The sequence below is a fragment of the Dermochelys coriacea genome, chromosome 6, assembly GCF_009764565.3.
Source record: "Dermochelys coriacea isolate rDerCor1 chromosome 6, rDerCor1.pri.v4, whole genome shotgun sequence".
Lineage (NCBI taxonomy): Eukaryota > Metazoa > Chordata > Testudines > Dermochelyidae > Dermochelys > Dermochelys coriacea.
Window position 1 is genome coordinate 8,275,362 of NC_050073.1, and position 23,876 is coordinate 8,299,237.

The window sequence follows — 23,876 nt, forward strand, 5'->3', positions numbered from 1 at the left end:
CCTCCTTTCGCAGCGGCACGACGCAGTGACCCCGTGTCTGGCTGATGGCCTGTTCAGGATCTCTTCACAGGCCCAAACGGGAGCAATGATTGAGTCAGAGTCACAGGTTCTTCTCTTTCTGAGCAAAGTATGACAAATGTGTAATGCCGGGGCAGCTCCTGCCAGCCCCATGCTGGAGGGGTTCAGCTCGGAGGAGCTGAGTAGCAGGCATGTAGGTTCTTTACGGTTTGAATGTTTTCTCTGTAATGCCTTTACCATAAGAATAAAATGCGCTTGCTTAGAAGAGCTGAGTGGTACCTTCTAACTGTGGGCAGTCACACTGTTGTTAGCCGATGGCAAGAAAGCAAGCAGGCCTACATAGGCAGTCTGATCCTGAAAGGATGGGCCAGGACACATGTGAAGGGGAAAGGTGGGGAAAGCGCTCCCTGCTGAGGGACGACTCCCCTCTCTGTGCACTGTGAGGGAATAACACTGTGCTGCCTGGCAAAGAGAAAGACAGACATGGGTCTCTCCTTGTGAAAGGCAGTGGCTGGGGAGCTAGACAGGGTCATCCCTAGCTATTCTGGGGCGCTACGCAGCCCCCCTACCCCCACGAGGGGGGCAGGCCTCCACAGGGTGGGCGGGGCTTGGCTTGCAGGGCAGGGAGGAACCACCCCCCAGCACTCACTGGCAGCACAGCTGGGGCCAGATTGCTGCACTTCCCGCTGCCGGTGAGTGCAGGCCCAGCCCTGCTTCAGTCCCCAGGGGAGTGGGGGCGGGACTGGGGCAGAGTGGGGGCAGGAAGAGGCAGGGCTAGGGCAGAGCAGGCGAGGGGGCCATGGGGAAGAGGCGAGGCAGGGGCTGGACCAGCATGCAGCTGCGCAGGGCACCAGGAAATTTGGTGCCCCAAATTTCCTGCTGCCCTACGCAGCTGCGTACTTTGTGTATGGGTAGGGACCGCCCTGGAGCTAGAAGCCTTCGGGTGGTGGCCTGGCTGGACTAAGGAGGGGAAATACAGGTGCAGTCGCCCCAACTAGTGACACTAACCAGGTCCACATTGGTGGGGGTCGTGCCAGGACTGGTAAAACTTCTGCTGTAGCTGAGGGCTCAGAAGCTGAGGCTACGCCCCAAGGAGAGCCCCAGCCTGAAACGGGCTAAGATGTTTCTGGTAAGCAGCAGTACGACCGCTTCCCCAAGCAGCAGGGTCATGGTGCTGAAATCTCAGCAATCTCCCTAGTTGGGCTTGAACAGATGAGCCCTGGCTCTGGTCAATCCAGCACTGATTGATGGTGCTGGTAACACCGGTCACACAGAGCAGAAAGCTCCCGTTACATGTGCCTGCCACCTCCATGTCCCCCAGCAAGCCCTGGAGAGATCCCCAACCTGCACACCTGCCTCAGCACAGCCCAGAGGGACACTGACAAGAAAGTGAGTTTTATTGATTAAAAAGCCCTGGCGTTGGAGAATGGAGTCAGCACTGGAGGGGGGTAATAGTATGTCCCTGGGTCCGGATGCCCTGTCCCTCCGAAGCCTGATCCTCCTCCTCCCCCCTCCAGAATCTGGGAATCTGCCAGGATGGAAATAGGGGCGAAGGTGGGGAGAGAACCCCCCCACTGGCAAAAGGAGACCCCACACTCCCACCCTTGGGGTGCCCCTCTCAGTGCTGAAGAGAGTGCCTGAACTGGAAGGAGAGCCCCCTGCTGGGACAAGGGAACCGATCCCATCCACCCCTCAGTTGCAAGGGTGCCCTCCTGAGCTCTCAGCACCCAGCCAAACCTGGAGAGAGCATGCCCTGCTGAGGAGCACATGCTCCCCAGGGTGAGGAGTGCTGCCCATTTCTTGTACAGTGCCAGGCATGCTGGTAACTGAGTGATGCCGGTACCAGCAGCCACCACGTTGGCCCCTGCCTGCCATGCCTGCTCCCTGGCACTGCCCAGGTTCGATGGGGAGGGAATGGTACATGCTTCCTGAGGGAGATGGCAATGCTTTCTTGAGGACGTTCCGGAGGAGAGATTTCCACCCCCTTGGCGAAGGGGCCTATGAGGAAGACTCTGGCTGGTGATGAGGAATATGGGAGAAGCAGAGGATCACAGGAGGGGAGTGTACAAAAGATGCCCTTGCCAATAAGCAGGGGCAAGGTGCCCACGGCAACGGAGGGCGGATAGGGAACTGTCTAGTCGCCAGGGGCAGGGGCACTAGAGGCCGATGGAGTAGGCCCCCGAGTCGGTGGATTACTTCTCATTGTTCTGGCCTCCCAGCATCTGGCTGCTCCTGTACACGGCGCTGTGGCACAGAGTCCCATCCGTCACCTGCAGGGGGCACAGAGCCAGGTCAGTGCCCACCACAAGGGCATGGAGTGACCTCCCCTTGCTCGACAGCCAGCGCTCCCAACCCCACTCCCCCCAGGCCCCCTGCTTGGAGAGGCTGGGACTGGAGCAGCCGGAAGTTCCCCCCACAGCCAGCGCTCCCGCCCTGCTCCCTGCAATGCCCCGTGCTGGGAAACGCCAGGACTGGAGTAGCCAGGAGCACCCCCAAGAGCCAGTACTCCACTCTCTGCTGGGTATGCCAGGCTCCGCCTCCCTTGGACTCACCTCTTCGAACTTCTTTGCCTTGTACTGCTCTGCACCCTTCAGGAAGTTGAGGAGGATGATGTCGCACAGCACAGTGCCCTGCAGGGGAGGGGAAACAAGCTGAAGGGGGGCCCAGCCAGGCTCAGCAGAGGGCGGGTGTGAGTTATTGACATAATCTGGGACCATATAGATCATTGTTGCAACCAAGGTCCTGTAGTGGCACCAAATCTTGTATAAAGAGGGTCAAAAGAGGTGTCTAAGACAAGGTTATGGTTTGCTGGTTAGGATTATGCTGTCTATATGTGTGTATCATTTTGTAGTTGAAGTTATGAATATTGGCTCTATACTGTCTGTATTTACAAACTTGTGCTATGCTTCTGGGGAACACTCCAGACAAGTTGGTGTCAGCTCTGTCTAGCCTGCTTGATGGCCCATTAAGGACCATTAGCTATACAAGTGACCCATTGAGAGAAGGCAGACACGCCTTGTGACTCAGCAAGGTATACAGGGACCTGCCTGTGGACAGAACTCTGAGGTTTTTCCAGGCCATGTGATGGACAGCTTGTCTTTGGGACAAAGAGAGACCACATGGCAAGAGAATATAAAAAGCTGCTGTAGCTCCTCCATCTGGTCTTCAGTCCTGCTTCTTACCTCTGAGAAACTTTGCTACACTGAAGCTTTGAACGAAGGACTGAAAGACCCATCCCAGCTGTGGATATACTCCAGAGACATGATTTGAACCTGCAGTTTATTCTATCACTGCTGTAAGCCTGAACCAAGAACTTTGCCATTAATGTATGTAATTGATTCCATTTAACCAATTCTAGCTCTCATCTATATTTTTTTCCTTTTATGAATAAACCTTTAGATTTTGAAGGATTGGCAGCAGCGTGATTTGTGGGTAAGATCTGATTTGTATATTGACCTGGGTCTGGGCTTGGTCCTTTGGGATCAGGAGAACCTTTTTTCTTTTACTGGGGTATTGGTTTTCATAACCATTTGTCCCCATAACGAGTGGCACTAGTAGTGATACTGGGAAAGTGGAGTGTCTAAGGGAATTGCTTGTGTGATTTGTGGTTAGCCAGTGGGGTAAAACCAAAGTCTTCTCTGTTTGGCTGGTTTGGTTTGCCTTGGTGTGCATAGAAACCCCAGCCTTGGGCTGAAACTGCTCTGCTTTAAGAAATTTGTCCTAAATTGGCACTCTCAGTTGGGTCCCGTCAGAACCAGCCTTGTTACAGTGGGGCCTTCCTTTCTGGGTGTGGGGCCGTCCCCAGTCACCTGGGGATGACAGGGGCCCAAAGGCAGCAGGGCAGGACCCACAGGCCCGGGGGACTCTGGGAGCAGGACGCTGGACATGGATCCTTAGCCAAGAGAGGCTGATGAGCTGGCCTAGCCCTTCCCCTTCAAAGCTCGGCTGAGTGCAGGTGCCCGGACTCGTGTGTTCAGAGCCCACACTGCTGGAGCATCAGTAACCTCTCTCTGGGGTCCAGCCACCATTAGCTGGGACAGAGCCCTACACTGCGTGGGGTGGGTGACAAACTGCTGAGTGGAGGCTAGAGCACCTCCCGTGGCATCGCCATGGTGCCATTTTGGATTTCCCTGGGCCATTGCCATGGTGCCACCTTGGATTCCCCCTGCATCATTACCACAGCACTGTCTTGGATTCGTCCCACCCTGTTACTATGGCACCATCTTGGATGCCCCCGTGCCATCTCCACAGCACCAACTTGGATTCCCCTGTGCCAACACCACAGCACCAGAGCACCTCCCGTGGCATCACCATGGTCCCATCTTGGATTCTCTCTGTGATTCTGCTGTCCCTGGCAAGCCTGGATTTGACCTTTGACTCAGGGCTTCACTAAGCAGCAAGGAGGCCTGCCCAGATGGGCAGCTCTTTGCCCGGCCCAGGGCCTCCCTTTTCCCTGCAGCCCGGAGCTTGCTCACCCCAGCTCCTGTGGAGCAGGCGGAGGGGAAGGAGAAGGAGGCGGAGAGACTGTTGCACTCACCACCCCGACAGAGGTGAAGGCTGCCACGGTGTTTATCAGGGTTGGGATGATGTTGAATTTCCCAGCCTGAGAGGACAGAGAGTGGAGTTAGTGGTTAGCAGAGGGAAGGTTTGCCCCTGGGACGCCACATGAGGGGGGCCCCCCTCCTTCTCCTGTACAGGGTAGTGTAACCCCCTCTCCACACCCAGCCTCAGGATCTGTGTCCCCTCCCCTCCTGCCTTGTGGCTTCTGTTCGGCATGTGAGTTTTAGGGCTCTTGTCCTCCTTCATTAAACATGGCCACCAGGTGGCACTGCATCTCCAGATGCATGACCACACCCAGCCAACTCCTCCTACGCCCATGGTGCTTCGCTTGGGCAGGGGCTTGAGTCCATGTGGGGGAGTCCTCCATTCTCATAGCATGGGGAGGAGGGATAGTGAGGGGCCAAGCTGGAACCCTCCTCACCAACAGGAGGTGGGGTGGCATGGAGAGTCAGGCACATGGGGGCAGTCCCAAGCCTGGACCACACGGAGGGGAAGAGGATCTCCAATGTTCTGATTGGCCGAGAGCTACACATGCCCACAGGGTGGTCTCTACAAGCCTTGTATGGACCCCTCAGACACATTGGTGATTCCCCATCAGCTCCCTTCCTCTGTCCTAAGGCTTCAGTGCTGGCTCCTCTCAGTGACCCTGCTGGCTGCCTGGCCATACATACGTTTCCATAGACCAGCACATCGAAACGGATGCCGAAAGCCTTCATAAGGGTCCGGTACTCGGTGCCATTCTCTCGCCTGTAGTACTTGGCATACCTGGAGGATAGGGAGAGGGGCTGTGACTTGCCACCCCCTGGTCCCTGCTGCACCAAGGTGTGCACACCGACGGGCAGCTGTGTATGAGGGGGCTGTGACACACAGTGTGTGGAAAAAAGGGTCTGGTATGAAGGTAGTGGTTGCGTGTGTGTAGCAGAGAGGGCGTATGTAACTGGGTGAGTCAGTATGTAGGTGTGGGAGTGTAACTAGGAGAGTGTGTATAATAGTGAGTCGGGCGTATCTAGTGTGTATGTGGAGGGCAGTGTGTGTTGTGTGTGTAGTTGGGTGTAACTGGTGTGTTAGTGTGTATATGGAAAGTGGTGTGTGTACTCGGGTGTATCTGGTGTGCCAGTGTGTATGTAGAGGGCAGCGTACATAGTCTGGGGTATGTGCTGTGTCTGTGTGTAGCTGGAAAGTACGGTATGCCCGTGTGAGAGGAGGTACATGTGCCCAGAGCGTGTCAAAGCAAGTGAGTTAACCCCAGGTCTCACATAGCTTTTTCCTTGTGTTTGCGTGTGTGCGTGTACACTCGCTGTGCTTGCCTGAAGTTGTAGCCGGGAGAGACGTTGTTCTTCTCGGAGACACTATCAAGGCGGGTGAAGGTGTAGCTGGGCACACAGTGCTCCCACGAGCGATCCAGGTCACACACCCACCCGATCTTGATCCCCAGAATTCCTCCCTGTGCACAGAGATGGGGTGTTAGGCCAAACTACCCCAGGCAGCACCATAGAGGGGCCACTACGCCAGGTCACTGGATGGACCCCTTCCCCCGTGCTAAGGGACTGACCAAGGCCCCAGAGTCCCCTGCAGCTCCCCTTCTGCTGTGTGTTGAAGGACACTCCCTGAAGATGGTCCTAGCTCACATGCGCCATCACACATGTGCTCTCTCCTGGCATGAGGCTGTCAGGCTACAGCCCCATGTGGGGAGTCGCGAATCTCACCGTGGAGGCCAGCTTGGCAAAATCCTGGCCGGCAAAGCGGACGATGTCGCCCAGGCGCAAGATGGGGCAGAAGGGCTGGGTAACTGGGTGGAAGCGGCATGTCCGGATGTCCTGGGCCGTGAGGTTGGGCAGCAGGTTACCCCTTGGAGGGAGGGAGACACAGAGAGGGGACTGTGAGAACAGGGTCCCATGGGGAAAGCCCATCCCTAACCCCACCCCATCCATAAACTCAAAGCCTACTCCCAATCCTAACCCCCTTCCATAGTCTCTAACCCTAACCCTAACCCTAACCCCAACCCCCTGGCAGGCTCGGCCACAGGCTCCCCTGCTGTTATTCCCAGCTGGAGGGAAATCTTGACCATCACCAGGAGGAGGGTGGCTCCAGGAGCTGGGAAGTCCTCTTTATCTGCAATGCAGCCGATCAGACACACACAGCCTGGGGGCATGGCTTTCTGTGATGCAGAAGGTCCGATCCTCAGCTAGCCAGATCCTGTGCTTGGGACAGGCTCAGATGTGGAGATAAAGGGGCTTCAGACCTGCTTTGCACTCGCCATACTCTGGGCGCCTGCCTGGTCCTCAGTATCAATTAGAGAAGCCTCAGGGCTGCATGGACTTAGACCTTACTTTCCATGGCCCATGGGGGGCAGATAACAGCCACAGCGCCATCACCCCCAGTCACGACCCTGCTCCATCCCCTATGGACTCGAGGGAGATGGGGGGGCAGAGAATAGCCCCAGCGCAGAGACACCTGGCCATGCCCCTGTTCCACCCACTATGGGCCCTGGGGGGCAGAGAATAGCCACAATGCAGTTCCATCTGGCCAAGCCCCCAATCCACCCCCATGGCCCTGGGGAGCACAGAATAACCACAATGCAGTGCCACCTGGGGCATATTTCTGATCTAGTGTCTGGGAGCAGGGTGCATGCAGGGACCTTGCCCCAGTCCCATGCCAGCTGGGGAGACTCCTCCACCATGGTCCTCAGAGGGTCATTTCCACCCACCTCAAGGCCCCTCTACACTGCCTCTACAAAGCAAGTTCCATGTCCCTGAGAGTCAAGCCCTGACCCCAAGGCGAGCTGAGGTGGATGGCTCCTGTACACACCCCACGCAACCACCCCGAGTACTCACTTCTCGAAGTCAAAGAGCGGGAAGCGGATGCTGTTCTTAATGAAGATGGTGAAATTCTCTGCCTCCAGCATGATAGGCCTGCAGGGGAGCGCCCCGAGAAATCACCCACATGGAACATGGGCAGGGGGCTGTTGCCTGGGGCCTGCCTGGGTGGCAATATCCCATTCCCATCTGCCCCCCTGCTCCTGCTATTTATCCATCGCAGCTTAGGGCTCTTTGTGTCTGTGGAGTCTGTGCAGCTCCTTGCACAATCAGGGAAAGCTGTACATGACCTGGGCTGAGGGGCGCTGATATGATTGAGAATAATCCTGTCGGGCTGGATGGGCTCTGAGCCCAGGTACAGTGTGGATAGCAGTAGCTTGAGCTCAAGGTGACTAAACAGTAAAGACCCCTCTGGGCCCTGAGGGGCAGAGCATAGTCACAGCACAGTGCCACCAGGCCACAGCTCCAATCCATCCCCTATAGGCCCTGTGGGGCAGAGCATAGACACAGCACAGTGCCACCCGGCCATGGCCCCAATCCACCCTCTATGGACGCTGTGGGGCAGAGCATAGTCACAGCGAAGTGCCACCCGGCCACGGCCCCAATCCATCCCCTATGGACCCTGGGGGTACAGCATAGTCATAGCACAGTGCCACCAGGCCACGGCCCCTATAGGCCCTGGGGGGCAGAGCATAGACACAGCACAGTGCACCTTGGCCATGACCCCAATCTGTCCTCTCTTGGCCCTGGACAGAAGAGAATAACCACAGTGCAGTATATATATATATACCACCTGATATACCACATCCCTGCTCCACCCCCTATGGGGCAGAGAATAGCCACAGCACAGCGCGCAGTAGGGTCCCCCCTTCATGTCAAGAGCTGAGGATGTGGGAGGCTCTCTGCACCTGGCCATGCAGAACAGGTGACACAGCCAAGCACAACTGCCACCAGAAGGTGGCCCTGGTATGGCGCCCCAGACTCCTCTAGGTGCCAGTGACTTCCAGGAGGGCTCTCAGAAGGGGGACCGCCACGCTGACAGAACAGGGTGCTGAAGCAGGGAAAGAGGGTCTGCCCCGAAGGGCCCAGCTTACGCCTGGACGGTGTCCACCTCAGCCGGACACCAGCCCTGAATCTCACAGGTCCACAGGCTCCTGTTGTAGTTCACACACCGGCCAGTCAGGATCCCTGTGGAACCGCCCTCTATTTATTAGCACCACAAGCCCCACTCCCAGCCCCTCCACCCTGCCTCCTGTGCCCACATCAGTCCCTGCTGCCAGCCCCACAGAGCTCAGATCCTGCAGAGAGGTTTGAGTTGGCTACCACCTCCCAGCTGGCCAGCCTGGCCTTTTGACCATGGCAACTCTTGATTTTACATCCAGATGCAGCAGGTTCAGACACTGCTACACATCAATCCATCCATCCACCCCTTCTTCTTCCACTCATCTATTCTTCACTCTCTCCTCCCTCACCGATCCCTCTCCCTCACCCCACAGGCTCATGCTGCTCCCTCCTGGCCATCGCCCCATGCCAGGGCATCCACCCACCATTCCCACATGCTAGGTTCCAGCCTCCTGTTGGAGCTGCTGTGTGGTTCTGGGTTCTTACCGCCTCCCGTAGTAGGGACAGGCCTCTGGCAGTCGCTGTCAGACACACAGATGTACTTCACTTCACTCTGGAAAAGGAGAGCAAGGGGGAGGCAGGCAGAGGGAATGAGCCCCAGAGACAGACAGGCAGGCACACAGATTGCCCCCCTCTCCTGCCACCGCTCTGATGGTGGTAGGGACCCTAAATGCCCCAACAGCGGGTACCTCAAGGCAACCTCTCCAGAGAATAGCTTCACTTTCAGCTGGGGAAGATCAACCCTCCTTCCCCTTCCCAAGCCCTCCCACCATTCTCTCTCATTCCTCACCTGCTTACCTCAGGGCAGAAGCCTTGCACCTGGTTCTCCGTGACAATCTGCTTAGTGATGATCACGAAGACGGACGTCCCCTGCGGAGATGGGATGGGGTCAGAGAAACAGGATAGGGAAGGGTGCAGAGAAGAGACAGAGCAAGTGAAACAGCCAGGAGTTAGGGCGTGTTGAAAACTGTATTAAAATCTTGAGTGATCACTTTAAATTCTCTGGGATTTTTCCAGGCTTGCATGCGATCAGCATCAGTCTGCAGACAGACAGCCTAGAGTAAGTTGGGGGGAGTTGTGCCAGAGAGCAGCCTACTTTGTCTCACTCTGCTTTTGGTTTTAGTATGTTAAAGTTCTGAGTTCTAAGAAATAAAACCCTGTTATGTGGCAGCCTTCCAGCAAGAGCATTTGATATTTTTATTAGGGCTGTCAAGTGATTAAAAAAATTAATCATGATTATTCACATTGTTAAACAATAATAGAATACCATTTAAATATTTTTGGATGTTTTCTACATTTTCAAATATCTTAATTTCAATTACAACATAGAATACAAAGTGTACAGTGCTCTCATTATATTTATTTTTGATTACAAGTATTTGCACTGTAAAAAAACAAAAGAAATAGTATTTTTTAATTCACTTAATACAAATACTGTAGTGCAATCTCTTTATCATGAAAGTTGAACTTACAAATGTAGAATTATGTACAAAAAACCTGCATTCAAAAATAAAACAATGTAAAATTTTAGAGCCTGCAAGTCCACTCAGTCCTACTTCTTGTTCTGCCAATCACTCAGCCCTGGTCTACACTATGAGTTTAGGTCTAATTTAGCAGCATTAGATCGATTTAACCCTGCACCCATTCACATGACAAAGCCATTTTTGTCAACTTAAAGGGCTCTTAAAATCGATTTCTGTATTCCTCCCCGATGAGGGGATTAGCGCTGAACTCGACATTGCTGGGTCAAATTTGGGGTAGTGTGGACGCAATTCGATGGTATTGGCCTCCAGGAGCTCCATTGTGATCACTCTGGGCTGCACTTTCAACTCAGATGCACTAGCCAGGTACACAGGAAAAGCACTGGGAACTTTTGAATTTCATTTCCTGTTTGGCCAGCGTGGCGAGCTCATCAGCAGAGGTGATCATGCAGTCCCAGAATTGCAAAAGAGCTCTAGCATGGACCGAACGGGAGGTACTGGATCTGATCGCTGTATGGGGAGAGGAACCTGTGCTATCAGAACTCTGTTCCAAAAGACGAATTGCCAAAATATTTGAAAAAATCTCCACGGGCATGATGGACAGAGGCTATAATTGGGACCTACAGCAGTGCCACGTGAAAATTAAGGCACTCAGGCAAGCCTACCAAAAAACCAAAGAGGCAAACAGCCACTCCGGGTCAGAGCCCCAGACATGCCACTTCTATGATGAGCTGCATGCAATTCTAAGGGGTGCCCCTACCACTACCCCACCCCTGTCCGTGGACACCTGCAAGGGGGGAGTCTCAAGCAACAGGGATGAGGATTTTGGGGAGGAGGAGGAGGATAGCGCCCAAGAAGCAAGCAGAGAAACTGTTCTCCCCAACAGCCAGTAACTGTTTATCACTCTGGAGCCAATACCCTCTCAACCCTCCCAAGGCGGGCTCCCGGACCATGAAGCCGGAGAAGGCACCTCTGGTGAGTGTACCTTTTTAAATATAATACATGGCTTAAAAGCAAGCGTGTTTAATGACCAATTTGCCCTGAAGACTTGGGATGCATTCGCAGCCAGTACAGCTAGTGGAAAAGTCTTTTAACGTGTCTGGGGATGGAGCGGAAATCCTCCAGGGACATTATTAAGGGGACATTCAGAGGTGGCCGTTCCTGCTGGGCTGTTTGCCTGTGGCTGAAAAGAAATCATCCCCGCTTTTAGCCATATGGTGGTGGGGGTAGGGGGGGTTAATGCTGAGCTGTCTGCGTTTGGCTGGGAGGGATCTTCCCTGATACTAGTCACTAGTCACAAAGTTCCATGAAAGTGTCCTTACGCACGTGAAAGTTTCGCAGCCACTGGGAATCATCCCAGACCTGCAACACTATGCGGTCCCACCACTCTGTGCTTGTTTCCTGGGCCCAGAATCGGCATTCCACTGCATGAGCCTGCCCCATTACAACCAGGATGTCCAAATTGCCGGGGCCCGTACTTTGAGAGAAGTCTGTGTCCATGTCCTCATCACTCTCGTCACTGCACTGCCGTTGCCTCCTCGCCTGCTTTTGCAGGTTCTGGTTCTGCACATACTGCAGGATAATGCACGAGGTGTTTACAATGCTCTTAACTGCCTCGGTGATCTGAGCGGGATCCATGCTTGCCATGGTATGGCGTCTGCAGGACAGTAGAGTTGCAGTGGAAGCAGTGGATGACGACGGTTAGCACCGCGCACATTTCCCGAGGAAGAACACGCATACCTGGGAGCCCATGACAGACAACATGGAGAAATTCACTATTGAGACAATAGCAGCAGAGTAGAGTTGCAGCGGAAGCGGTGGATGACAACGGTTAGCAGTCCTACTGCACTGTCTGCTGAAAGCAGTATGGCGTCCGCATGGAAAAAAGATGTGAAACGATTGTCTGCCGTTGCTTTCACGGACTGAGGGGTGACTGACGACATGTACTCAAAACCACCCACGACAATGTTTTTGCCCCATCAGACATTGGGAGCTTAACCCAGAATTCCAATGGGCGGCGAAGACTGCGGGAACTGTGGGATAGCTACCCAGAGCGTACTGCTCTGTAAGCTGATGCTAGCCATGGTAGTGAGGACGCACTCCACCAACTTAATGATTTTAGTGTGGACATACGCAATCGACGGTATAAAATCAATTTCTAAAAATTGACTTCTATAATATTGACCTAATTTCATAGTGTAGACATACCATCTGACAAACAGGTTTGTTTACATTCGCAGAAGATAATGCTGCCCGCTTCTTGTTTACAATGTCACCTGAAAGTGAGAACAGGCGTTCGCATGGCACTGTTAGAATCGTAGAATCATAGAATATCAGGGTTGGAAGAGACCTCAGGAGGTCATCTAGTCCAACCCCCTGCTCAAAGCAGGACCTAATCCCCAACTAAATCACCCCAGCCAGGGCTTTGTCAAGCCTTCCTTAAAAACCTCTAAGGAAGGAGATTCCACCACCTCCCTAGGTAACCCATTCCAGTGCTTTACCACTCTCCTAGTGAAAAAGTTTTTCCTAATATCCAACCTAAACGTCCCCCACTGCAACTTGAGAGCATGGAATATAGCTGGCATCAAAAGATATTTATGTGCCAGATGCGCTAAAGATTCATATGTCCCGTCATGCTTCAACCACCATTCCAGAGGAGATGCTGATGGGTTCTGTTTGATAACAATCCAAAGCAGTGCAGACTGATGCATGTTCATTTTCATTATCTGAGTCAGATGCCACCAGTAGCTTTTTTTGTTTTGTTTTGTTTTTGGGGTGGTTCAGGTTCTGTAGTTTCTGCATTGGAGTGTTGTTCTTTTAAGGCTTCTGAAAGCATGCTCCACACTTTGTCCCTCTTCAGATTTTGGAAGGCACTTCAGATTCTTAAATCTTAGGTCGAGTGCTGTAGCTATCTTTAGAAATCTCACATTAGTACTGTGACGTTGCACTCCATATTTTTATAAAAATATGTTTATAAGTGTGGATATGATGTAACTGGAATATGCTTTATGAAAGAGGTCTCTCGTAAGGTATCATTACAAAGCTTATAATCTACTGAGTGTGGTCACCCTTTTTGTATGAATGTATCATTCTTGTATCTGAAACTAGGAATATTAAATATAACTCTGAGGTCCTACTGTAATTATGCAAAGTGTGGGCCATTAATGGTAGTTTGGAATCTTGATGGCTCCCATTAACCAGGACAATTGGTTGTAAATGGCTCTGTTTACTTGTAAGACTTCCTGTATACATGTGTGCCAGTCAGTGGGTAATGAAGCCTCACAGGGCATGTGATTGTCACCTGAACTGGAATACATCTTTAACCTAGTGCTTTTCCATTTAGAAGGAGAGGTGGGGACCCAGAGAGAGACAAAGATTCCCGCCTTGTGCTAAAGCTATTAAAGGGGGTGGAACAGAACAAAGTGGGCTGCAGTCATGAGAAATCTCCTAGTTACCACCTGAGCTGGAACTAACAAGAACTGTACCGGGGGAAAGGATTGGGCCCAGACTAAGAAGGAGTCTAGTCTGTGAAAGAAGCTTATTGGAAAATCTCTGAGGGTGAGATTTACCTGTATGCAGATTCTCAATGTATTAGGCTTAAACTTGCATGTTTTTGCTTTATTTTACTTGGTGACTTACTTTGTTCTGTCTGTTATTACTTGGAACCACTTAAATCATACTTTTTATACTTAATAAAATCACTTTTGTTTATTATTAAACCCAGAGTAAGTAATACCTGGGGGATCACACAGCTGTGCATATCTCTCTATCAGTGTTACAGAGACCAGACAATTTATGAATTTACCCTGTATAAGCTTTATACAGAGTAAAATGGATTTATTTGGGGTTTGGAGCCCGTTGGGAGCTGGGTGTCTGGGTACTGAAGACAGGAACACTTTCTGAGCTGTTTTCTGTTAAGTCTGCGGCTCTGGGGGCATGGTTCAGACCCTGGGTCTGTGTTGCACCAGGCTTGCCTGTCTGGCTCAACAAGACAGGGTTCTGGAGTCCCAAGCCATCAAAGAAAGTGGGCTCAGAGGTAGTTTCAGCACATCAGATGACAGTCCCAAGGGGGTTTCTATGACCGAACCCGTCACAGGTACCTTCTTTGAGCTTTGTGAAATCTGCAGTGAAAGTGTTCTTAAAATGAACCACATGTGCTGGGTCATCATCCGAGACTGCTATAACATCAAATATATGGCAGAATATGGGTAAAACAGAGCAGGGGACATACAATTCTCCCCCAAAGAGTTCATTCACAAATTGAATTAACGCGTTATTTTTTTAACAAGAGTTCTCAGCATGGAAGCACGTCCTCTGGAATGGTGGCTGAAGCATGAAGGGTCATACAAATATTTGACATATCTGGCACGTAAATACCTTGCAATGCCAGCTACAAAAGTGCCATGCAAATGCCTGTTCTCACTTTCTGGTGACATTGTAAATAAGAAGAGGACAGCATTATCTCCTGTAAATGTAAACAAACTTGTTTGTCTTAGCAATGGCTGAACAAGAAGTAGGACTGAGCGGACTTACATGGTTTTGTTTTTGAGTACAGTTATGTAACAAAAAAATCTACATTTGTAAGTTGCACTTTCACGACAAAGAGATTGCACTACAGTATTTGCATGAGGTGAACTGAAAAATACTATTTCTTTATCATTTTTACAGAGCAAATATTTGTAATAAAAATAATACACACTTTGATTTCAATTACAACAGAATAAAATATCTGTGAATATGTACAAAAACATCCAAAATATTTAATAAATTTCAATTGGTATTCTATTGTATTAAGTGCGATTAAAACTGCGATTAATTATGGGTTTTTTGAGTTAATCATGAGATAACTGCGATTAATTGACAGCCCTAATTTTTATCCAACTGCTCAGCCTGTATGCCATAAACACAACAGGATTGATGTAATTAATGGCAGGTTAGACATGAGTGGGGATTGAACGAGGGATCTCAAGAGCGCATTCCCTTTCATTCTGACTTATAGATTCATACATACTAAGGTCAGAAAGGACCATTCTGATCTGTGTCCCCCCTCTGCTGAGCAGTGGCAGACATCCAGGGCCTTGCAGATCAGTTTCCCAGATGAGGGTAAATCAGCAATACAGCGTCTGGTTCTTTCCTAAAGGTCTGCTCTCACTGCAGAGATAACTTGAGCAATACTGGAGTTAGCTCCTCTTCAGTCAGCTCAGCTCCAGTGAGAGCTCCACACTGCAAAATGACACTGGCCTGCAAACGTGAGCTCACTTGAGCAGTCGTCTCTCCCACCAGCACTGGAACCAGGGGTGAAGGTATAAGGGGCCATTCCCCTCCCCACTTTTTAACAAAAGAAACATATGCTTTATGGGAAAAACAATTGTACTGCTAAAGGCCAAGCCATACTGTGTATTCCTGGGGGAATTCTGCGCCACTGCACAAGTGCAGAATTCATGTCCCCTGCAGATTTCTTTTTTCCACGTAGAAGAATAGATTCTGCCAGGGAGGCACTGCAATTACACCTTTTGCCCACCAGGGGCTGCTGTGGCACCAGAAGAGAAGGCAGCTGGCTCACCACCAGAGCAGACAGCTGCAGACGGGGAAGTAGCACTTTGGCCTTGGCCCCCCACTTCTACAAAGATTCCGGTGTCCTTGGCCTCTCCCCTTCTCGGTCTGGTTAACTCGGCTTAGAAGCACCACCGCGACCAAGGGAAGGATCTGTGTGCGTAGACAGGGCTCCAGTTGAGGCAACATTGGAGCTAACTCTGCACTGAAGATCAGCACTGGGGAAAAAATCACCCAAAACTTTTTTTGGGTGAAAAATGCAGATGCCGTGCCTCCAAAACGTTTTGTAAATTCAGGGTGGTTTTGCCGAGTTGTTCATATCAGCGGGTGTATTTTTACGAAGTCAGAACATTTTGTTTAGACGTTTGCTCAATAAAACCTTTCCATCTTTTTAGTGCAGAGCAGATTTTCCTTTCAAAACTTCCATCAATTTTATTTTCTAAAAATTATTTAAAATCCACTTGCCATCAAAACAAACTGTTTTATTCTACCCAAAATGATTTTTTCCCCCAATTCACTGAAAATTTCAAAACACTTCATTTTTGGGTGAACCTGAAACAATTTCTCCCCTAGCCCTTACTTTTCCTATTTGCCAATGAACCCAAAATGTTGTTGGTTCCCGAAGGTAACTTGCGTGGGAGGGTGTGTTCCTCCCTGGAGACAGGCCTTACAGCTTGCTCCTGACCATGCACACGTTGCATCTGAATAGCCCTGATCATGTCTTGCATAGCTGGAATCCCCCTACCTAAAGCCTCACCCCCCACCCCAGGAACTCTGGGATCTGTATGAGGCACTGTGTGTGGGTGGTGGGCTTAAATCCTAAACCTTGTAGATTCTGAGCAGGGCTTTGCATTTGATCCAGCAAGCTGGTGGAGCTCATGCTCTGGGTTTGTTGCGGTCTCTATTTACCAGGCCAGTGGGCAGTTGGGTGCTGTATGAGCTGGAGTTTCCATGTAGGTTTTCCTACCAACCCCAGCTGGCTAAACATTCACTGTGGTCTCTATAGCACAACCTGTGGACAGGGATCCTGTCCGAGCCAGAGGGCACATTAGCAATAACAACTGCTGTTCTACAGCATTCTCAACCACAGAGCCCAACGCACATTACAAGGGGGTCCCTGCCAGGGGAGCTGTAAGCCCTCATATATTTTGATTGTGCAAAGATGATCCAAAATGGAACCCCAGTTTGTTCCCCAGGCTGCTGGGTCAATAGCACAAGGATTACTCTCAGCACGCTGAAAATTGACGCTAGATGCAAACAGCTTTCACAAACCCAAGGATTTAGTCTTCTCCAAATTGAAGCTAGGGCTTATCCATCCTGTAACATCAGAGAAGCAAAGCAATCCCAGACAACGTAAGTGAAAACTGTGTCAGTGGTTGTACCAGAGCGTGTATGTATGTGTGAGAACGTCTCTCTGATATATAAGCCAGGATGTGAAATTTTTAGTAGCAGTATGAGATTAGTAACTGAGATCGGGGCCCTGTTGTGCCAGGCGCTGCACAGACACACAGTGAGAGACAGGCCCTGCCCCAGCTGAGATCAGGGCCCCGTGGGGTGGGGCAGGGCGCTGCACAGACACACAGCAAGAGACAGGCCCTGTCCCAGCTCAGATCAGAGCCCTGTTGTGTCCCTGCCTTAAAGTGCTGCAATGTGAAAGACAAAGGGTGGGAGGGGAAACTGAGGCACAGAGTGGGGCAGTGACATCCGGAGGACAGTTAGCCTTCAGAATAAGCCCAGCAGCCAGCCATCCCAAGCCTGTCTCACTATACATTGAGCAGGGGTCGCCTATCACGTTCAGATGTGAAGTCCAGAAAACCAAGCGCGTCTAACATGTCCACTGAGCACTCCCTTGGCCTGCTCTCCATAGGGAGCTGCAGCAGCGACCTCAGGACAGTAGGCGAGGCTGAGACACAGGGGCCATTGAGGAGGGTTTGGCCAGCCCACCTGCCCCTGCATGAGCATGATGAGCAGCATGAGGCAAGCAGCCCCATGACTAGCACTCCCTGGGGCTCGCATGAGCGAAGATGACTGAATGGCACTGACCTCCTCTGTGACAGGCCACCTCACTAGCCTGTCAGGACACACCCCCAAGTCCTTTTGGGAAGGGTTAATGGTCCTGGTCCCTTTAATGACCAGAGCAGATCACGGAGCTGATGGGAAATGAGCGAATTGCTTATTGCAGCTGAGCAGCCAAGCCTCAGGATAAGGTCAGCCTCAGCATAGCTGCAGCTACAGCTTTTCAGTGTGCATGTGTATTGGACACGGGGCCAGATACCCAGCTCATGTCGATGGGCCCTGGCTCCACGGAAGTCAATGGGCCCAGCACTAGTGGCTCCTTCCCTCAGAAACAGTGGGTCTGAAAATGCCTTTTATTTCCACAGGAAATTTTGAATTGTTGGCAAAAACAACCAGAAATCAAAATATTTCTATTTGGAAACATCACTGTGGTGCCTCAAGGGAGCTGTAGTTCTGGTACCTCATGCACCGCCCCCCCCCCCGCCCCTTCTCCTCTTTAGGCCAGTTTCTTGGCCAGACTACATCTCCCATGATGTACTGCAGTCTCCTCTCATGGTGAAGGAAAGTGGGTGTGTCATGAAAGTCCCTGACCATTCATGGGAAATGTAGTCTGGCCCAGGAGCCCAACCTACACAGAACAGGAACAGGGGGCAAATGAACTACAACTCCCATGAGGAATGAACTCAGCAATTCCTGATTGAAATTTTTTTTGAGTTTGGTGTGTTTGGTCTTTTTAATGAAAAAAATCCAAATTTTCTGAGGAAAGCGGGCACCTCTCTCAAAAAATGTGTTTAGCTGAAAACCCCATTTCCACTAAAAAACAGTTTTAATGGAAATTTTTCAACCAGCAAGTCTCTTAGGTCAAAGCACCTTGATTTGATCCCTGTGCATGGCCCTGTTCATAGAGCTGGGAGAATTATTTATTTGTATTGACAAACAGATCTTTCATTGAAAAATGCATTTTTCAGCATTCCCCCCTTAAAAGTCAAAACATTTCATTTCAAGATGTTTTGTGTCATTTTTCACTTTGCTTTTTTGAATTCAAATTTGCCCCATTTTTTTCAAAACATGCAAAAAAGGAGAAATCCACCCAAAAAACAGGTGATTAGAAATGAACAATGTAAACAGAATTTAATTTGACTCACCCAGAATCTGTAGACTAAAAAGCATGAGCCCCTCCTATCTCAGCTAGCAGACCTGAATAGAAGCTCTGTGCGGCTTGAAAGCTTGGCTCTTCCACCAGCAGAAGCTGGTCCATTATAAGATACTATCTCATTCACCTGTTAGCTCACAGCCAGCAGCAGGCTTTACATGATGCAGCCACTAGAGGGAGAAAGCACCCCATACTGAGTTCTTGTGGTTTCTCCAGGAAGAGCATGACCTAGGGGTTAGAGCAATTTTTGCTTCCTTCTCCCTCCCAGTTCAACTACAATTTTTGCTCAGTTCTAGTTCTGTATCCTCCATCTTCCTAATTTACTCTGCACCTGCTCTGGGAATTTCCAAGCAGGAGAGCACTGTGTTTGTACGTCCCTGTTTGAGCTAGGGGAAGGAACAGTAGCTACAATGCAATGTCAAGGCCCGTCTGTTTATCCTGAACACTGTGCTTGTCCACACAGCTTGTAAAGGGGACACAGGAAAGCTGCTGATGGCTCAGGAAAATGCTATATTTAACCTATGTTCTACGCTGTTCTTAGGAGGGATCAGATATTTTGCTTTATGATTCTGATGAGGCCAAAATAAAGGAACAAAATTCCTCTAGCTCATGCGTCCCTTCACAGATCTCCCACGGGTGTGTGTATGGGTGTCTCCCGCTCCATCTTCATAAAGTTGCTGCCTTCTCCTCTTTCAACCCCCTCCTTTGCCATGATGCCCACAGATCTCTCCCTGTTCTGATCTAGGGTCCTCATCCTCTCACAGAAGGGATCGCTGGGGTGCCACGGTTCTGTGAGGGGGCACACAGGGGGCATTTCCTGAACTCAAGAGTACACAGACCGACAGCTAGTTGTTTAATTGAATAAGGCATGTATCAGGGATATAGTTCTTTGAATTCAAGCTTAGAGGCTGAAGCAGCAGACAGTAGGGACCAGTATTCATTGTATCACTGTAGCATCAGCCAAAATCGGGGTCCACACTGTGCCAGGTGCTGTACATATTAGTAAGAGAGAGTCCCTGCCCCAAAGAGGTAGCTAGATAAGATTAGACAAAGTATTATTAACCTCCTCATTTTCTCAGTCAGGGCAGGGCCTTGTCTCTCGCTGTTTGTCTGTGCAGCGCCCAGCCCCACAGGGCCTGGATCTCAGCTGAGGCAGGGCCTGTTTCTGCATGTGTCCGGGCTGAGCAGAGCCCAGCATGACCAGACCCTGATCTCAGCTGGAGCCTCTGGACGCTACCATAACATGAATAATAGCAGTAATAATCAAGTCCCTCCAGACCTTTTGGGCATCCTTAGCTCCCATCATACAATACCCCAGTCCTGACTATTTTTAACCACTCCTCTGGTACTGGCCCTCCAGCATGAGGATTACCTGTGGGGGTGTAATGTAGTCTGCCGTGTCCATGACCCTGTTGGTGTATTTGCCGAAGCCCTTGACCTTAGTCACCACAGAGGACTCAATGGAGGTGTCCCACACCTGGTACGCCTTCTCATGGAGAAACACCCAGCTGGGGGGAGAGAGGGACAGAGACCCACATTAGCCTCTCACCGGAGGGGCAGGCTGGGGAAACTCCCCCACAATTCGCCAACCTGGGACAGGCTCAGTAGAGAGCTGTGAAGATCCCTTTACATTGTCCCCAACTCTTGGGATTTTATTGGGAGTCTTTGCTGGCCTTGCTAAAGCCCCACCTCCTGGAGTCATGGGATTTAGTGACAACCTTAGGTCTTGTCTAAATGGAAATGGTTTTGTTTTTGGGTTAATTTTAGTTTTCTTCAGCCTAAACTGCATTGGGTCCACACACGTGTCCTGTTTTCAAACGATCCAGCGTCTTGTGCCGCATTCATCAATCCATTTTGGAAGCGGGTGAGCTCTTTCAGACTGAGTTCCTGGAATTCCCCTTTCAAAAGGATCATTTTGCTCCTGACCACCCTCCTGCTGCCATCGCATACTACATTGCTGCCCACCTGGAGCAGCTCGTCCATTTACCTGCGTTCCTTGCTGTGGGATCACCTCCCCCTTTAAACGCTGTCACACAGCCAGCAGCGCCCCTTGGCGAGCTGAGGTCACACACTTTGCTTTCATCAACAGAAACCAAATGCAAGCGTCTGGCCCTGCTGATTACCAAGAAGAACATAACAGGACCCCCATATCGCCTACCAGCTCAGGAACCAGAAGGCAAAGGAATTTTATAAGATTGTTGCCTGATTTTGGGGGTGGGTTGATTCAGTAACCCCAGTTATTGAAATGACACTTCCTTCTAAAAAGTGGCAGCAAATGTTAAAATGTCCCTTTAAAATAACAAGTGAGCGGAGCGGGCTCAGAGCCAGCCTGGCTGTAAAAGACACACAGAGCTCTTCTTCCTACACATCTCGTGCCACCTAGTGGCCCCCCTGCAGATTCTTCTCTGCAGTTGTATCCCCATCACCTTCACTGCTTTTTCTTGTTGCTCCGTGGTAGATTTTCCACAAGTGCCCAGGTAATGGAGGATCTAACATCCCAGGACTTAGGAGCCCGAAAAAGAGATTTTCAAAAGAGCACAAAGTCAGATTTTTTTTTTGCAGTCACCTGGCACACTATGGGGGCCAAATTCACCAAGCACACGATGGCTCCTGGTGCAGCCTGATTGTTTACAAGAACTCAGGGCCAACCGCTAAGATATTTTGGAAATCTGGGCTTCTGTTTTGGGGCATGAAAGGGAGTAAAAGGTTTTTGAAAATCTGGCTCTGAACCTCATTGGAAATCACAGGGATTCAGGATGAAATAATCCAAAGCATTTAAGTGATTTAGGAGCACAAGTCCCATTTTCAAAAGTACCAAGGGGGTCACCGGGGCAGGGGGTGAAGGAGAGGGGGCTGTGTGAATGTCACTGGGCTGGGGGAACATGCAAGGGTCACTGGGCTGCAGGGGAAGGGATGCATGAGAGCCAAGAGGGTTGTGGTGGGGGCTAGAGGGGGCTCAGCAGCCCCACGCTGTCAGTGGTACAGCATCCCTTTTGGGGAAGGACTGGAGGTTAATTCCCTTGGCTTTCATTGATGGTGAAGGAAGTGCCCCACCCTCCCTACCCCCCAATGCATCCCGCCCATCAACCCTCTGCTCTGTCCTCCCAGCCCCTCCTCCCCGCTCACACAACCTCTGCTGCACCCCTTCCTCCCAGCCCCACCCCCAGCTCACACTGCCCCCCAGTTCACTCTCAGCTTGCACAACCTCCCCCACCCTCACTCCTCAGATCCACACACAGCTCTACCTCTCCTGTTCACGCAGAGTCACACACACTCACACCAGCCCTGCCCGGACACCCAACCCAACGATTGTCTTTACACTCTCCCGCGGGGAGGCTGATGGGCGGGGATGGGCACTGTCAGGTGGGACAGTGTGTACAACCATGCACCAAGGGCTTCTCCAAAACCAGCCTCCCACCCTTTGATTCAGCACATTGGTGGCAAAAAGGGGATAGCTGCCTCTCTAGGTGATGCTGTCTGGCCCCAGTGGTTAGGGCCAGCAGGGCTCAGACCTCTTGTGTCCCCCAGCACAGCCCCACCTGACAATGCCCATCAGCAGCAAGGAGGAGAGACACCCTTGCTGTTGGACGAGTTGATTACATTCCTCCCAGAGAGCATCTCCTCCCCACCCCGACCCCTCTGCAATCCACATGCAGGGCCAGGTCGGTGGGCAAGTGGGACTCGTTAGCCTGGGGAGTGATTCTGTGCCAAGGTGAGGTTGACTCATCCCCCAGCCTCCTTCCTCCGGGAGTGAGGCTCTTTGGAGATCAGTGTATGATGGTACCCACCCTGGAGAATAATTCTCCTGGTCCTCTGGGATGAGGCCCAGGGTTGAAAGGGGTTTGGCCATGAAGCCTGAGTGCCAGGGAGACTCCCCTGGCCTGGGGGGCACTCACCCGATGAAGTACGAGATGATGAGCAGCTGCACAACCCGGTTGATCACGCCAACAGTCCAGCTCTTCACCACCACCGACTTGGTGGTCTCATAGGTGAAGAACTCAGCTATGCAGTTCATGCTGGAGGAGAGCATGGGCATCAGGAGCAGGGCGTGGCCCACCAGCCCAGGGCAGACGGGATGCCTGGACCAGAGACTAGGAGGCAAGGGTACCCCAGAGGGTGACGGATGCCCAGGGCTAATTGGGAGGGCTGTCCCTTTAAGACAGGGAACAGGAGTGGAGTCTTCCTGAGCCCTGCGGCTACTCTGGGCTGCCTGGAGCCAAAGGACCTCTTTAATATACTCCCCCCCACCCCCCATGGTGATGCCATCAGGGAAAGGTGGGGCTTCCTAGCCCATCCATTACCAGTTGGAGTCTCTGGGGTGTGGGGGGGTGGGAAGGTCTTTAATGCATTCCATGAGTCCAGAAAGGAATCTGCTCTCTGTACATTTCATCTCAGCTCTCATCCTTCCCGCAACAGCTCTGCTGGTGCCCCTCACTTCCAACCCAAACCCCTGTCCCAGCCATGGGCTCCCCCCAGCCCACTGCACCCCAGCTCTGCTGGTGCCCCTCAGTCTCAACCTGCAGCCCCTGGCTATCCCATCCCTGGCCCAACACACAGGCAGCTGTGGAAGAAGAGCCAGAAAGGAGAGCCAGCTAAACAAATACCACACTGATTTTTCTCTGGAGACAAATTAGCAGCTGGTGGAAGATGCTGGGCAGTGGCAGTCCCTGAGCCTGAGGTTCTGTACTTATCCTCAGAGCATGCACAGTATGGGCTGACGCAGGGCTCTTGCTTGGCCCTGGGGGTCCCTCTCCAGGGGTGAGACAGATCCCCATCCCCCAAGGCCCAAGCTATCCTTGGCCCTGACCCCTCTGCTTAGGCTGCCAAGAAGGGAGTCACCTGAGTAACTTGCGCCAGTGGGACTGGTGGCTTCTGCAGTGTTTGACACCCCCATTCTGCTAGAGAAAAGAAATGACCCCCCCCCCTCCCAGTCAAGGAGGACTTGCGGCACCTTAGAGACTAACACATTTATTAGAGCATAAGCTTTCGTGAGCTACAGCTCACTTCATCGGATGCATTTAGCTTTCGTGAGCTACAGCTCACTTCATCGGATGCATAAATGCATCCGATGAAGTGAGCTGTAGCTCACGAAAGCTTATGCTCTAATAAATGTGTTAGTCTCTAAGGTGCCGCAAGTCCTCCTTTTCTTTTTGCGCA

At 51.4% G+C, this 23,876-nt stretch overlaps 1 protein-coding gene across 2 annotated transcripts; it reads right to left on the bottom strand.

The window, feature by feature from the left end:
* Positions 1 to 1,243: 1,243 nt before the first annotated feature.
* On the bottom strand, positions 1,244 to 23,635 carry P2RX3 (purinergic receptor P2X 3). 2 transcript variants are annotated; one of them, XM_038405839.2, is made up of 12 exons: positions 22,616 to 23,635; positions 20,092 to 20,227; positions 9,315 to 9,386; positions 9,003 to 9,069; positions 8,489 to 8,582; positions 7,413 to 7,490; positions 6,285 to 6,426; positions 5,886 to 6,022; positions 5,250 to 5,343; positions 4,494 to 4,621; positions 2,571 to 2,648; positions 1,244 to 2,288 (listed from the first exon to the last, which is right to left on the bottom strand). In XM_038405839.2, the coding sequence occupies exons 1-11, from the start codon at positions 22,972 to 22,974 to the stop codon at positions 2,609 to 2,611; spliced, it is 1,347 nt and encodes a 448-aa protein (XP_038261767.1). In that variant the 5' UTR covers positions 22,975 to 23,635; the 3' UTR covers positions 1,244 to 2,288; positions 2,571 to 2,608. The 2 variants fall into 2 exon arrangements, with proteins under 2 accessions (XP_038261767.1, XP_038261766.1); XM_038405838.2 differs by having other exon boundaries at positions 1,302 to 2,288; positions 4,556 to 4,621.
* Positions 23,636 to 23,876: the final 241 nt, after the last annotated feature.

Bases quoted from the DNA above. Each gene is read 5' to 3' on its own strand.
- P2RX3 (XM_038405838.2), bottom strand. From the start codon at position 22,974: ATGGGGGGTGGGGGGGAGTATATTAAAGAGGTCCTTTGGCTCCAGGCA. The intron at 8,583-9,002 runs GTAAGAACCCAG...GCGGTTCCACAG, and splicing joins TGTCCCTACTACGGGAGGCG to GGATCCTGACTGGCCGGTGT. The intron at 2,649-4,555 runs GTGAGTGCAACA...CCTCCCCTGCAG, and splicing joins CCTTCACCTCTGTCGGGGTG to GGCACTGTGCTGTGCGACAT.